Here is a 15,581-nt window from a genome sequence, read left to right on the forward strand (position 1 = left end):
TGTAAAAATAGTATAAAAATACATATTTTAAGAGGTATAGTACAGTACAGTATAGTGATCGAAAGAAAGGCTAATTACAAATCAATCACCAGTACACACATCGATCGTTCAGAGCTTCTCAATTTCAGAGAAGGTTTAACTGCAGCATTTGTAGAAACTGAGACTAGCATGGCTGCTTGGCAGCAATAGAAACAGGCTGTGAGGTTGGAAGCTGCCATATCCCAGTGGGCACAGCTCACAGATCTCCTAAAGATGCCAGCCTGGATCAATTCTCACAGCTCTACATCCTTCCAAACCGTGTATTACACATTAGTCCAGCCATACTAATCTAAAGTAGGCTTCCAAAAAATTAACATGAACACATCAACTACATCTGTGAAACTCTTCCACCTGATAGCTGCTCCTACACTGGTGCTATAACCCCAATATGGAATGACAATATTCCATAAACTGCTCATGGGCAACCTCCCATTTGGCAAGCAGTGCAGGCCCTCGGTTACTACAGTGAGGCAGCCATTTGACACCCTAGACCGCTAGCTCATCATCAAACCATCTGACAAGCCAGTTGTCTCCCTGTCGGTCTTGTCCAGTTACAGTACTGCCGATTACTCCGGTTTCAACATCTAGTTAAAACGGCAAAGCTATTGCTAAGCAGCTTCACTTCTCGCTGAAAAGCCCTAGTTGCAGTATAGCAAGCTAACAGAGTGCTGTTATGGCCACATGGGCTACAACTGCATTACAATCATTATCATCTTGAACAAGGTCAGAGGTCAAGCGGGAATTAAACTTGCTGCACGGTAATGCACTTTAATCACTGCAGCACACCTGCTTACAATTCATTAGCCTACTAGCTCGCACAGGAAGATGCACATGCATTAGTCAGACACAGTCACACACGCGCCACATCCATGTACGCCAACACAGCAAAAACAATCAGTCTCCCCCTGAACATATTCATACAGCTGGAAAGAAAAAAAATGATCATCATTCACGCTTTCATTTGTGAAATTGTGCTGAAGCAAAGGAGAAACTTAGTACCAGGGAGGTAGAGCATCATGGGTAGTTGAAAACAATTAGTTGAGCACCAGGGGCTAACAACAGAAACATTTCTCTCTTTCACACACACACTAGCTTCCAGTGTTATTGGGAAGGGACGTCAGGGTTAAGCTCGCTAACTCCCACTTCTGAAAGGACCCCATGTTTTCTATGACCCTTCTCAGGGGAGACAGAAAGTCCATTATAATTGTACTGCCTAATACAATCATGTCCACCACTGGTGGCTCGGTACATTCAACCTAATGGAAGCTCTTCTGTTGGGAACCTGTTTATCTTGCACTCTTCATGAGGGTGACGCTCAAGATCTCAACATACTCTAAAAGCACTGACATGCTTTCTTAGGTACTCAGCTGAAGTACCGCACAAAAGAAGAGTGCTTATTCTTCAGCTCTCCCTTCCTGATGCCAGGCCTAAAGGCTCATTCACACTAAGAATGATAATTATAAAGAAAAAATATCTATAAGGATATATATTTTGACGATAACATTCTGTGTATTATAAGCACAAGCTGCTGTTGTCGTCTGCCATTTTAAATGCTCGAGCTCTTTAAAGTCAAGTGGATTCTGATTGGCTGTTGATGTTTTATAGTTTATCACCTGGAAAAAAGTGATTTTTATCATAATAGCTGTGGTGTGGACTTCTCTGTTCTTATTTAATTAGAAGGATTGTTAAAACTTTGTGGTTAGTTATCGTAGTTGGTGTACACAGGCCTTAAAAAGATAGTTCACCTAAAAATGTAAATTCTGTCATTAATTACTCACCCTCATATCGTTCCAAACCCGTAAGACCTTCAGTCATCTTCGGAACACAAATTAAGACATTTTGGTGAAATCTGAGAGCTTACTGACCCTGCATAGACAGCAACGCAACTACCACATTCAAGGCCCAGAAAGGTAGTAAGAACATCGTTAAAATAGTCCATGTGACATCAGTGGTTCAACCGCAATGTTATGAAGCTACGAGAATACTTTTAGTGTGCAAAAAAAAAAAAACGGTGACCGGATTCAACAATTTCTTCTCTTCCGTGTCTTTGACGTGTATTCATGAGAGTACCATGACACGCAAACTGTCAAATGGACTATTTTAACAATGTCCCCACTACCTTTCTGGGCCTTGAACGTGTCAGTTGTGTTGCTGTTTATGCAGGGCCAGAAAGCTCTCGGTTTTCAAAAATATCTTAATTTGTGTTCTGAAGATGAACAAAGGTCTTACGGGTTTGGAACGACATGAGGATGAGTAATTACTTACAGATTTTATATTTATATTTATAATATTTTCATTTTTGTGTGAACTATCACTTTAACCCTTGTCAGAAACCTACCGTCACAATGTTACCAAGAAGTGGGTTTTCAATTCAAGCATTTAGGCATTAATCGATTAACAGCATTTTGGCTGAGGCCCTTCTAAATAGACTGTCTTCATGAGTTTAAAGAGTCCATCATGTGGGAGTGATGGAGTAGGAAGTGCCTGGCTCATACACTTCACGAAGTGTCCAAACGGTCTCTCTTTATATCATTATTTTGAAATCCCTGTCCCCCTGTAAAACAGCTATTTTACAATTAAACGTGGTCAAAACTAGGCGGTAAAACTGTCCGTGTTTACAAAATGCAACATAACTGAAAACAACCTCTCTCAAACCACATTGTCTCATGAAAGGTTGCTTCATAAAGTCACCTCAGGCACATTGCCTCTTAATTGGTCCGGTCTCTCTGCTGCTAAAAATACCTCTACCATGACTGCTGTATTCAGGAGAGGGAAAATGCAGCTTTTCCCTTCATTTAATGGGAAGACATGGGTACAAAAAGCCGTGCTCTGCCCCAGATCACAAGAAAGAACATGTTTATTGTGGTGGCAGAACAAAAAGCTATTTCAGGGTCAGGAAGCGAAAGAGAGAGAGAGTCTCACATCCAGCTAGAGATTCTTCATGATCTTAAAGTTCCTGGTGAATCACCACAGCGGGTCTCCATGGAGAGACAGGAATCAATACTGGCTCGTCCCGTTAAATCAAAAAACACCGCAGAAGACTGCGAATAGTCCAGCCAGTTCAAACGAAAGCTTGACTCGCTTATTTGATCTAGAGATTTGTCACAAGTCAACTAGTCACGTCCAATAACGGACTACTCTAGTAGTGAGGAACTAGTGTTTTTGGTAACACTTCACAATATGGTTAAAGGCAGGGTGTGTGATTTTGCAAAAACACTTTAGAAAACTGATTCGGGCCGAATCGCAAAACAAACTTGTAGCCAATCAGCAATAAGGGGCATGTCTACTCGTGATGTGGAGGAGAGCGCGTTCAGTGCATGGGACGGACATTAGCCGAGCCGAGCAACAGAAAGATAGAAGAAAATGTTTATTGTGGTGGCAGAACAAAAAGCTATTTCAGGGTCAGGAAGCGAAAGAGAGAGAGAGTCTCACATCCAGCTCTAGAGATTCTTCATGATCTTAAAGTTCCTGGTGAATCACCACAGCGGGTCTCCATGGAGAGACAGGAATCAATACTGGCTCGTCCTGTAACATCACAAACCACTGCAGATGACTGCGAATAGTCCAGCCAGTTCAAACGAAAGCTTGACTCGCTTATTTGATCTAGAGATTTGTCACAAGTCAACTAGTCACGTCCAATAACGGACTACTCTAGTAGTGAGGAACTAGTGTTTTTGGTAACACTTCACAATATGGTTAAAGGCAGGGTGTGTGATTTTGCAAAAACACTTTAGAAAACTGATTCGGGCCGAATCGCAAAACAAACTTGTAGCCAATCAGCAATAAGGGGCATGTCTACTCGTGATGTGGAGGAGAGCGCGTTCAGTGCATGGGACGGACATTAGCCGAGCCGAGCAACAGAAAGTTAGAGATGGTGGATAAAAACAAAAGAGGAAAACGTCTGCAGAACGATAAGGCAAGAAGTAGGACCCGTGTAAATATCGGATCAGTTTTCCAGCGCTGGAGAGAACTCAAGGAGCGGAGGCCTGCGATCGGACGCCGAGGTTGCTTTGTTTTTTCTCAATAGGTGAGTACACCGTGTCTACAACAGCCAAAGTCTGCCTACACTGGACTCGATCAAACGACCGTTGAAAACCATTTGAAATGTGTGTCAGCACGTCATAAATAGAACCCGGCAGCAGTTTTCTGTCGGGATTTGTTGCGCCGCGCCGCTCACGTTTGTAGACACGGTGTAACATTGGTTTTGCTTTGTTTCACAGAACTAATCGTTGTCTGGGTTGCGTACGTATATGTGGGGCGGAGCTATCAGAACAGAGGCAAGACCCTTTTGGGGTAGGGGCGTGTTTGTTTTGGTGATTTCAAATATCAACATTGGCTACCAAAAATCACTTACTCTGCCTTTAATGCATTAGAAATCACAAATTAAAACCGTTTTAACAGCATTTATTAATCTAGGTTAATATTAATTTATAAATATACTTTTTAAGAAACGTTACAAATATATATACATTTATAGAAAATGTATTAATTCGAACAGATTAATGTTTTGTTAATTGTTCATGTTAGCGATCGAACTAAGTTATCATACAGAACCTTATTGTAAAATATATTGCCATACTTTCTAGATTTTTAAAAGCAATGCGTTAATTAACATGCTAATAGCTAGCTAGATAGTTTGTAACTATAAAAGTCTCTTGTAAAAGATGTATGTCTAAATTTAACGTTTTAAAGTGGCACTTCAACATTCATACAGAAACAGACGCATGTCTTTGGCTATTGCATAGCTTATCACTCTGTTTTTTTTTTAAAGAGTCCCACCGCAAACATTGTTTTTTAAGATGCTGTGTCAAGTTTTACAATAGTAACTTTTAAAATGAGTGAATGAATGAATTTGGTTCAATTCTTAAAAGGCAGCATGTGAAAATGTGACACCGTCCCACCCACGACTTTACCGTGACTTCCAGTCAACCCCCATAAAAGACAAAAACAAAAACAAAAGATGGACACTGCTTACTTGGAAATTTTGAGGCCTTGGGGGAGCAGCGATCTATAATGAGTCCCAATCAACAGCCACCTGCTCTGATGCTGAACTGGACAATTACTGCCTTTTGTTGACCGGAGACAGAGCCAGCTGTGACTGGCTAATTACACAGTCAATAGTGTAATCAGTTGTGAGGCTCTAGCACTTCTTTCCCAGGTGAGACGAGAACGAGTGGCTCCGCTGAAAGACCAGTTAAGGGGGAAGGGAACTCGGAGGGCAATAGATAATTGTTTACTAAAGGCCCATGTAACGGTCTCCTAGCAACTGCCCAGCAAGCTCCCAATCAGGTGTGGCTGACGCTGCCGTTTAGCCTTGAAGCGTAGTGGTCCTCCACTCTGACGGACAGATACAGCTGCCGTCTCTATCATTAACATTCACTGTGCCACCAGAGAGGCTCTTTACCGTCTCTCAATCTCTTACACTGGAGTTGCACATCCACTAAAACTGTAACTCATCTCTATGTTACACAACTGCAAGGGACTAGAACTAACAGATGAGGATCTTACTAACCTACTGGCTCAAAGTCTGCATTAAAAAAGACGAAACAATAAGACGAAGGGTGTATTCACACCTATCTTGTTAGGTTTGATTGAATCAGACTCAAGTTTGTTTCCCCCCTTGGTGCGGATCTTTTGGGCAGGTGTGAATACAGCAATTGCACTCGGGTGTGGACCAAACAACTGTACTGCGACCCAACTGAAGAGGTGGTCTCGGTCCGGTTCCAAACAAACTCTGGTACGGTTGAATGGATGAACCAATGAATGGATGACCTTAGCACACGTGTGGTTTTGTTTACAATTTCTGGTTCACTTGCAAAAAGGGCAGTGTGAAAGCGAACCACACCAAATTACAAAAAAAAAAAAATCAACATTGTATTTGGTCCGGATCAAAGCAAGTGAACTAGCGGACTTTCCTAGTGTGAATACACACTAACTGATAAAATCACCTAAGTGGATCTAGGTAGCACATAAGTGCATTTCAATCTTGAAATGAATTTCTTAATTTAAAAAAAAAAAAATCAATCTTTAACTCCATGCAAGTGTTTCCTGCATTCCCACTACTACAAAAAAAGTGCCACATTTTACTCTAGTTTGCAGTCCAAATTTTATTTGATATGATAAAAAACAACAAAATAATAGCAAACACACGTTCCTCACAGGTTGCATGCAATAATGCACACAGCGTGAACAGTGTTGTCTGATTCACAAACAAATGACTCTCATGAACTAGTTCTTTTTAGTGAATCAAAACAAAAAATGCAACTAGTGTAGTCAAATTCATAAACAAATGACTCTTTTGAGTGGATCGTTGTAATGAATCATTCGAAAAGACTAATTTTACTCTTTCAGAGAAGTCTAAGTGTAATTTTATAATAATTTTACACAAGAATAAAGACTGAAAATATTAAAAGCATATATGTTCCCACATTGTTATAACAAAACACTGTTACAATCACAAGAAATGGCATTTAAAATGTACTGGAATTCCACATGCAGTAGCAAAAGGAATCAAATTAAATTCAAAGCTTTTATCAAATCAAATCGGGAAATCTGTATTGATACTAATAAGCAAACTATCAAGACAACGGCTTTACCAAAACCAATCTCTGAAATCTTGACAAACAAACCAGAGATAGGCTAAAAGAAAACAAACTGCACCTCCGACAGGTGGTGGACTAAATCTCCAAGCCTCTGGGTGAGGTGCTAGATATCTTTATACAATGCACTCTAGATGAGGTTACACCGAGCACATCAAACAGATGTCCAGATTCACAGGCACTCAAGAACACATTCCTCTGGCAATTTCATTAGCATCCATGAGACACTAAGAAACTGCAAACACACAGCATTTGAAATTCAAACTCAATCACAGGCTTTCAGACACAGATCTACAACCACACATCATGTGATCCGAGTTATACAGGCACATATCTAAGTGAAATTTCAAGCGGTGGTCAAAAGAGAAGCAGGTGTAGCATCAAAGGCGGCCCCGAAAGGGTCAGTTTGATAGCATGTTACACATTAACTTAAACGGTTGAGTGTTTGTGTGTTGGGTGGGGGTTAGTTTTTTATGCCTACGGGAGGGTTAGTTTAGGGGTCTGCCAGGTGAGTGTGTGCCTAACTGGGCTGCCATCCAAAGCTGACAGTCAATACTACATGACATCTCTTTTTTGTTGTTGTTGCTGTTGTTGTTTGCGGGTGTGACACCGAACTGCATAAAACATTGCAGTGATTTGCTACCTGATATCAGCATCAGTAATGTGCCTGCGTGTCTGGAGAGACACTTGATAAGTTTTTCACACATCAACACAAGGGAGATGCAAGTAGTACAAGGCTACCCTTACAACAAATTGCCATGGTAACTATATTTCCACTAAAATCCCAGAGTTATTAGTTATTGTGTACTAACTAATATAAAAATGCAATATTAGCCACTAATGACAAAATATATAAACTGATCAAAAATCTAGAAGCTTCTCACATTGTCTGAAGGTAAATTTCTCAAATTATTTATTAGCGCTGTCAGTTTTACCGATTAAAACTGTTTTTAATTAAGTTTTTAAAAAAGTATAATTTCACATCTAGATCTGTGATTATTTTAATAAATGTTTCAACTAATTTGAAGCAAAATAATAATAATAATTTGGAAATATCAAAGTTTGATAGGAAACCACGTTGAAACGCGTTAGGCTACAACACTCCAAGTTTCCCCTAACAATAAGAGCAGTAACTATGGAGTTTTAGCTGAAACTTTGGTTGCCGTGCTACATTTTTGTAAACATTATAAGCTACAAAAGAGCATTTTAACAAATTCACAAAAACCAGTAATACCACAATTACGGGAAATACAGCTGCCGATTGCGGGTCATATTTGAATATCAAGTACACTAGAAGCTTCGAGAAAGATTCGCTTCACTCGAAGCCAACTGAAATCAACGGAGAAGTCAGAACCTAGTAAGATGCCTACCTAGTCAGCGTTATTCTCGCGCCTGTGGTGCCCAAAAATGAGACACAACCAGCTACGGTATGGTTTCAAACCTGACTTTCTTCCGTTAGCAGAATGACAGTCCCCATTCACTTACAATGCAAGTGACTGTCATTCCGTTCAATCTCCGTTTGTGCTCCAAGGAAAGCGAGTAAGTCATACAGGTTTGAAACAACATGATGAGGGCGAGTACAAGTCTTATTTTAGATTATTATTGGATTTATGAGTGAACTATCTCTTTAAGAAATGTGTGTCACCTTAAATGCAACTTATAGCAGCCAGTTTCAAACACGCACAGCAAAGTGAATGCACTAAAGATAACCGTTCTTAACCATTATAACCTTTTTCTACACAAAAATCGTTAGGACACGGCAGCCTTACACGCCCACGATTAGAAAAAAAGAGACCCTGTCATCACAGTAACAATATAGTGCACTCAACTTCCGAGCAGTGACAGCTCACCGCGGCGCTAGCAAAGTGAATGCACTAAAGATAACCGTTCTTAACCATTATAACCTTTTTCTACACAAAAATCGTTAGGACACGGCAGCCTTACACGCCCACGATTAAAAAAAAGAGACCCTGTCATCACAGTAACAATATAGTGCACTCAACTTCCGAGCAGTGACAGCTCACCGCGGCGCATTATCATTATAGCCCAAGCAGAGACGCGCACTTACCGGCCAGGCGAAGTGAAAGGGGATGGTGATCTTTCCCACACCGCTCGTTTTGCTGGGGTTGTTCTTTGCAGTCTTAAAAGAAAATATATTTCCACCGAGAACGTCAGTAGATCCAGAGCCAAAGGTGCACGGCCCAGTGGTGGTGACTTCAGACTGGTACTCCTTCAGACACACTTTAAAGTAAGTATCGCACTCGTCCCGTACGCAGCGCTGGTCTTGAGAGTTCCGCGTGCCGTCGCAACATTCCCCGTCCCACAACTCCCCGTTTACATTTTCTACAGCAATCAGCTGCAGCTCAAAATAGCCAGAGGACTGGGACACCTAAAAAATAAGATTAGAATAAAAAATAAGATAAACAGAGTAACGTCAGTCATAATACTGGTTGCTTATTATTGAAATGCAGATCGGGTTTGCAAAACTGAATTAGCCTAACATTATTTGAGGGAATGTGTTGCGTGCGCTTGTGCATTGAAGTCTCCAGAGAATCAGTCTACAATTTTGCTAAGCTGTACAGAGGCTGGGAACAGCGATTTTAAATGACGGGGTGCAAGTTAACACTTATTACAATCTCCTGACATTTCCAAATGCATGAGCACATGTGGCTGCGCAATTGAAATATCGATTACTTTGAGCAAAATTCATTTAAAATCGTCAGCCCACACCCATCAACTTTTGCTTGCTGATCACAGCTATGGCAATCAAATCGATCTGCAATACTAGAAACAATCAGCGCTCTCACCTTCGTCCATATCGTTAACAGCAGGCACGCGATTGGGAGCCAATTCCTAATCCTGATACAATTCCACATGCCGCTGATGTATGCGTTATGAATACAAGATGGAAAACGGCCGTTGACCGGCGACAGGATCCTCCGCTCCTGACATGCAAAAATTCACAAGCGTGGTGTGTTTGCGTGTTGATGTCTGGGCTGATCTCTCCCTCGGTCTGATCGCTTCACGGCGAAATGATGTGCTCACAGCTACCACACGCCTGAAGAGATCTCGCGTGATTGACAGCTGCTTGAACCAATCACAAAGCCTCCTGCTGATTCGTTTGGCCAACCGCCACTCGAGGGCGGAGCATTGTCAAAACTTACGCTGTCTATTCCTCTGTTTCTCAACGAGCAATAAAACGCATGGTCCTTTTCCATCAAGAATTCTGCCATTTTTGTAACAGAATTTGTATATTATTATTTGAATGATTACTAAATACATTCAGCGACAATCACACAGCAAATGTAACAGATTTAGCATTTTAAGCACTCAAGCATGTATCCAACCATATTCGTTTTAAACACTGTGGTGTATTCTAACATTTAAACTTGACAAAGTTAACTTAATGTTTGATTCTAATTTCTTTTATATTGTGATTATAATTTTCATTAACATTACAGGCACTTTATTATTATTTCTTTAGTAGCCTATTATTGTGTGTACTTATGCTTTGGCAATATAATATGTAAAACAGTCAAGTCAATGAAGTGCTTTAAAATGTTATTGAAATTCACAATTTAAAATATTATGTGAAAAGCACAAAACCACGTAAAGTAGTCCGAGCCTCAGGAAACCCGTGTATCCTCGCTGCTGTTCAATGTCCTGATGCGTGCTCTGCCTGCTAGTGTGATTTGACGCAGGTGAGAGCGCCCTCTACTGTACATGTGCATTAACCTGAAAAGAGAGACCCCAGACAAACGTCGAAAAACCTTTATCTTTAAATCATTTACAGAAAACAACGGTAAAGCTCTACCTTGGTACCTAAGGCAGTGGTTCTCAATCCTCAATCCTGGAAAGAAAAAAGAATAAAACATCTTAAAGGAATAGCTCACCCAAAAATGAAAATTTGCTGACCCTCAGCCTCAGGTCATCCAAGACATCGATAAGATTGTTTCTTCGTATAAACAAATTTGGAGAAATTTAGCATTACTTTACCAGCTCACCAAAGGATCCTCTGCAGTGTACGGGTGCCATCAGAATGAGAGTGTTGCCAACTGCTTTCAACTGAAAGTAGCTAAAACTGGTAGCTAAATGTCCCTAGATGACATCATAATGGCAAATTCACTGATCTATATAAAGATGAATGTAGATCAGTGGGCAAGATGAGAACTTAGGTTTGTCCAAGAAGTTGCTATTTGTCCCTAAACTTTAGAAAAAAGTCTCAAAAGGGGCGGGGAAGTCGCTAAATCTAGCTACAAAGCTAAACTGGCAACACTGTTTATCACAAGAGGAAGCACTATTATGGATTATGGCCAGAAGGAACGGTTTAAATGCTTAATAATTGATTTGTTTCTTACAAACCTCTCCCTTCAAAAGATGTCAAATGATGGACTGGAGTCGTGTGGATTACTCGTGGATTATTGTGATGTTTTTATCAGCGCTCATTCTGACGGCACCCATTCACTCCAGAGAATCCATTGGTGAACAAGTAATGCTATTTCTCCAAATCTGTTCTGATGAAGAAAAGCTCATCTACATCTGGGAAGTGTTCGTTTTTGGGCAAACTATTACTTTTAAAATCAAACCTAAAAACATCTTAAACTAGTCTAAGCTGGTTTGTGGGCTGGTTTTAGAAGGGTTTTGGGCACCTTTCAGCTAGTAAACTAGGACTTGCCGACCAGCTGAACACCAGCTTGGCCAGGCTGACAGACCAGCTAGACCAGCTGGTCCTGGATAATACCTCAACACTTCACATTTTGCATGTCTCTCTTATTTATCACACCTGATTTATATCATCAGCTCATTAATAAAGGCTGAGAGACCTGAATTGTGTGTGTCAAGTAAAGGAGTCATACAAATGGGCAGTACTGAGCTCCTCCATCACTTTTAAATATATCTGATCCTGATTTGTATTAAGAGGCAGGCTGAAGGCTTTTGTGAGCACATGAAGTGACGCAGACAGGCAGTGTGGCCTAACAGGCTCTGGTTTTCTTACGCCACCCAACACCCTCTCACCTGGCTATTGCCGTATCACTAGGCACGCTGTTAATAAACGCAACGATTACTTAAGCACTCGGGGAGACTGGCGGGAGAGAAAGAAAAAGAAAGAAGGGGTGGGTAATAACCGATTTGTGGTGGAGACGATGGGGGAAGGGGGAGTGCTGGACTGCCGGACAGAGATGCTGGTGCTGGTAGGCGTGTTTTGGTAGCTTCCCTCATCCATATTTCATGGCTATTCATTTGAGGCCTCACATATAAACCTATGGCCAATGCATTGATTTCCTTTTATCTCCAGTTATGGCCTTGACCCACTTTAATGGCTTCACAATTGTAAGTTGCTCATTTCCTCCTAAAAGGCAGCTGCGACTAATATCAGAAAATAATGAATCCCTTGTTGTGATTCTGACAAAACCATATGTTAAAGTGACAGCATCATTCAGCCATGCAGAACAAACAAAAACAGGGCATCAAATAGCAACATTTGTACTTGCTGACAGGTTATAAATCAATGGGATCCATTTGCCTTTTGAATTGCTGCACTCAATTTTTATTTGATGCATGACCTTATTACCGAAGCTTGTTTCCATAGCGATAGGCTTACAATTTTACTGTAAAGCAAGCACAGGAAATTAAATGTGATATAAGTAGATTTCCCAAAGGTGAGAAATTATTGATAGGAAAATCACACAGATTTATTGCCTCTAGACATCAAGTTACACAGAAGTTACTATCTTTTTTTACAAATGCTCTTCATAATATATTTTCGATATGCCCTCCAATTTTTGTCTTAGTTTGAGGTTAAACAACATCTTTTGTTAACATATATTGGACTCATGAAGTAAGGCAAAAAAATGTCAACCATTCAAATATAATGTGTCAAAATATAGGCATGATTAGCAGAATATTTACATGAGATCTGATGAAGAAAAAACACAATGCTAATTTTTTTCATCCTTACCATTATTGAATCTCTTAAATGGTAATGAGGTCCAGGGACCAGATTATTATGTGCACATTTCAATATGATTGCATTTCTAAAGCAATTTTATAGACAACCAAATACTTTGGGTTATACCCCTATTTTTTTTTTTCTTTACCTTTAGGTAAAAAAATAGGAAAAAATAAGTACAGGTTTTGCTTCTATTTTTGCTTTACCTTTGTTCATACCTGGCCAATAACCTGAGGCAATTTACTTTCATCTGAACATAATCCTTACAAAGCGTGACTCACATATAATTTCATGCAAAAGGCTAATCTTGCCAGCCCTGACATTAACTAATGTCATCCGTGGAGGCGTGACACCCTGCATGAGGCTGTCAGTCAATGGTCAGTGAGTTTTAAGTTTTTTTTAGCCCACGGCCATAATAACAAATGTGTCACACAAAAAAAAAAATTCCGAGCAGATGGGTTTCAATGAGGCATTACAGCAGAAAGGTATCAAGGGAAAAAATACAAATTTACATGTGGCTTTAAAAATCTGAAATAAACTACTTATTCTTCTGTTTGCTCTTTTAAAGTTAAGGGAGGATGAGGAAATGGCATTAGTTGTTCTCAATGGAATCTCACTCTTCACGTTCCAAAAACAATTCTCCTAGTAAGCCGTTGGACACTAAAGCCTCATTTATGAAGACATGATAGACAACTAGTGAAATATGTCACATTACATAACGTGAATGACTTCTTGTTATGTGTTTTAAAGTACTTTTCTCATTTGCTATTGGTAACTAACATTCATCATCTGAATCATAATGTTGACTGAGAAATATCATATGTACTGATGGGAATTGTATAAAGTCAACTGTAAAATAATATCTCTTTTCAGGGGTCTAATCCCTGTCAAGCACTCTGTGACCTCTTGCATGGTAAAAGTGGTGTGCATATTTGCAGTGGTGTATAACATGAGGGCATCTGACACCTGACAGAGCTGCGACTCCCCATACCCTGATCACTGTTCCCTGCTTAGTCTTCTTATCTCAGAGGAAATATTACTTCCTCTAGCCCTAACCTAAACACGGGATACATCTTAGGACAGACAGGGCTCATCCTCAGTCAATATGTGCTTGTGTACCAAGTATGTAAAATAATGCCTGTAAAAAATGCAAACTTACATATTAGACAGTGGGAATTTGATGCACCATTCAGTGCTCAAACTGAAATTAGGTTTCATACAAAAACAATGCTTCAGATACATCTCAGATTGCTCTGCTCAATAATCTTTACAATTAGACCTTATACAATGAGCCCAATCGACCTTGACACTCTGTACCAAGGAAAGAGAACTCACAGATTCACTGCAGCCTGCAATACAAACACTACAACACTACACTCTCAGACAGACAGACAGACAGACAGACAGACAGACAGACAGACAGATAGATAGATAGATAGATAGATAGATAGATAGATAGATAGATAGATAGATAGATAGATAGATAGATAGATAGATAGATAGACAGACAGACAGACAGACAGACAGATGATATAGATAGATAGATAGATAGATAGATAGATAGATAGATTTTATTTATATAGCAAAAACTTACATTTGGTTATATAAGGTTGTATTTTGAAAATATACTCAAATAATACACATAACAAAATACATAATTTACATTAGTAATATTCTAATGTATTTTGTACATAATAATGTGTATAATGTAGCTGCACATTTGTTTCAAAACAATTTTGCATTCACCCTGGACATGTTTATTGAGGAGCAGCAGCAACTGATAAATTATGCTAACAATATATAATTAGAGCCCACTTGAGAATGTTGATGAGTTGTGCATAATCAAGAGATTCTTCACCCTCGTTTCATGTTGGTCTCTGAAGAGGGCAGAGTGCAGGGACATGCCTATGCTATTTGTGTCATTAAAGACATAATACATCTGCACAGTGGATTCTTTTGTTGTTAAATTAATTCAAGGGGGACACATATCTGTTTATTATACACATCCCCCATTTTCAAGTATTTTGAATATCCCATTCCCAACTCATATTTACCACTTGCCTCAATTCATTTTTTATCTACTATTTTCAGCTGTGCTATGTATGCATGCTAAACAACAGTTATATCAGGACCACTATCGTCAAAGATGATTGACAATTGGCATACAGTTTGGATTGGCGGTACGGTTCCGTTCTGGGCAAGAACTCCCTGCGCATCCATGCAGCCTAGCATGGATGAGAGCAGGGAGAGCAGCGATAACCCCCCCAGGGTAAACAGAACAGAACCAACATAAATGTATGCAGATATCGTTAAGTTCAATAATGTTATGTACACATTTTAGAATTAGTCTGATTCAAAGGAGAATCAGAAGGCTGAAGAAGACTGACAGAGGAGGAGTTGGGGATGGAGGAGGGTAATTAGCTATTGAGCAATGCGAAAACTGCTGATACTACTGCGGGATCTGCTGAGAGTCAGCTGATGCGAGCTTGACTAACGTGACCTGCCAGAACTAACGCTACGCTTGATATTTATGCTATTATAATCACATCTGGAGCTCAATCTTTTCAGGGTCGTTTTAGTCTTATGCACTAAAACACAGTATCAACCTCCACTTGAGAAAGGTATTTTTCCCATAATGTGAAATGGTTATATTTGGGCTAGAAATGTCCAGGATGTCCGTCCTGTTTATGACATCACACACTGGCCTCTGAATCTCATGAGAGCAGAACATATCGAACTCTACATGCTTTGGCTTCCCAAAAACAGCAGCGACATGCACTCATCCAGGATATCCTACAACAGAGTCGGAATGGTGACTCCCCTGTTTGCTTGTTTTTATTCTGCTCCAAGCCCCACATCCGTCCACTGGTTCAAAGAGGGTTCACCGATTCTAAGAGTACACAGTGAAGACTATGGTATCAGAACTCCTTTCTTGCCTATCACATAGAAAGGGAAAGAAAGATAGAAAGAAGCCGACTTTGTAGAAGACAGAG

General features: G+C 40.0%; 1 protein-coding gene across 1 annotated transcript in view; it reads right to left on the reverse strand.

The window, feature by feature from the left end:
• The window catches only part of LOC107601898 (protein jagged-2-like), a 61,471-nt gene extending 51,784 nt beyond the window's left edge, over positions 1-9,687 (reverse strand). The window contains exons 1-2 of the mRNA XM_016294249.1: positions 9,446-9,687; positions 8,707-9,027 (exon numbers count right to left, since the gene is read on the reverse strand). Coding sequence (XP_016149735.1) covers positions 8,707-9,027; positions 9,446-9,514 — 390 coding nt within the window. The 5' untranslated portion in view covers positions 9,515-9,687. The remainder of the gene's footprint in view (positions 1-8,706; positions 9,028-9,445) is intronic.
• Between the last annotated feature and the right edge of the window lie 5,894 nt (positions 9,688-15,581).

This window comes from Sinocyclocheilus grahami, unplaced genomic scaffold, assembly GCF_001515645.1.
Source record: "Sinocyclocheilus grahami isolate Dianchi unplaced genomic scaffold, SAMN03320097.WGS_v1.1 scaffold314.1, whole genome shotgun sequence".
NCBI classification, from domain to species: Eukaryota; Metazoa; Chordata; class Actinopteri; order Cypriniformes; family Cyprinidae; genus Sinocyclocheilus; species Sinocyclocheilus grahami.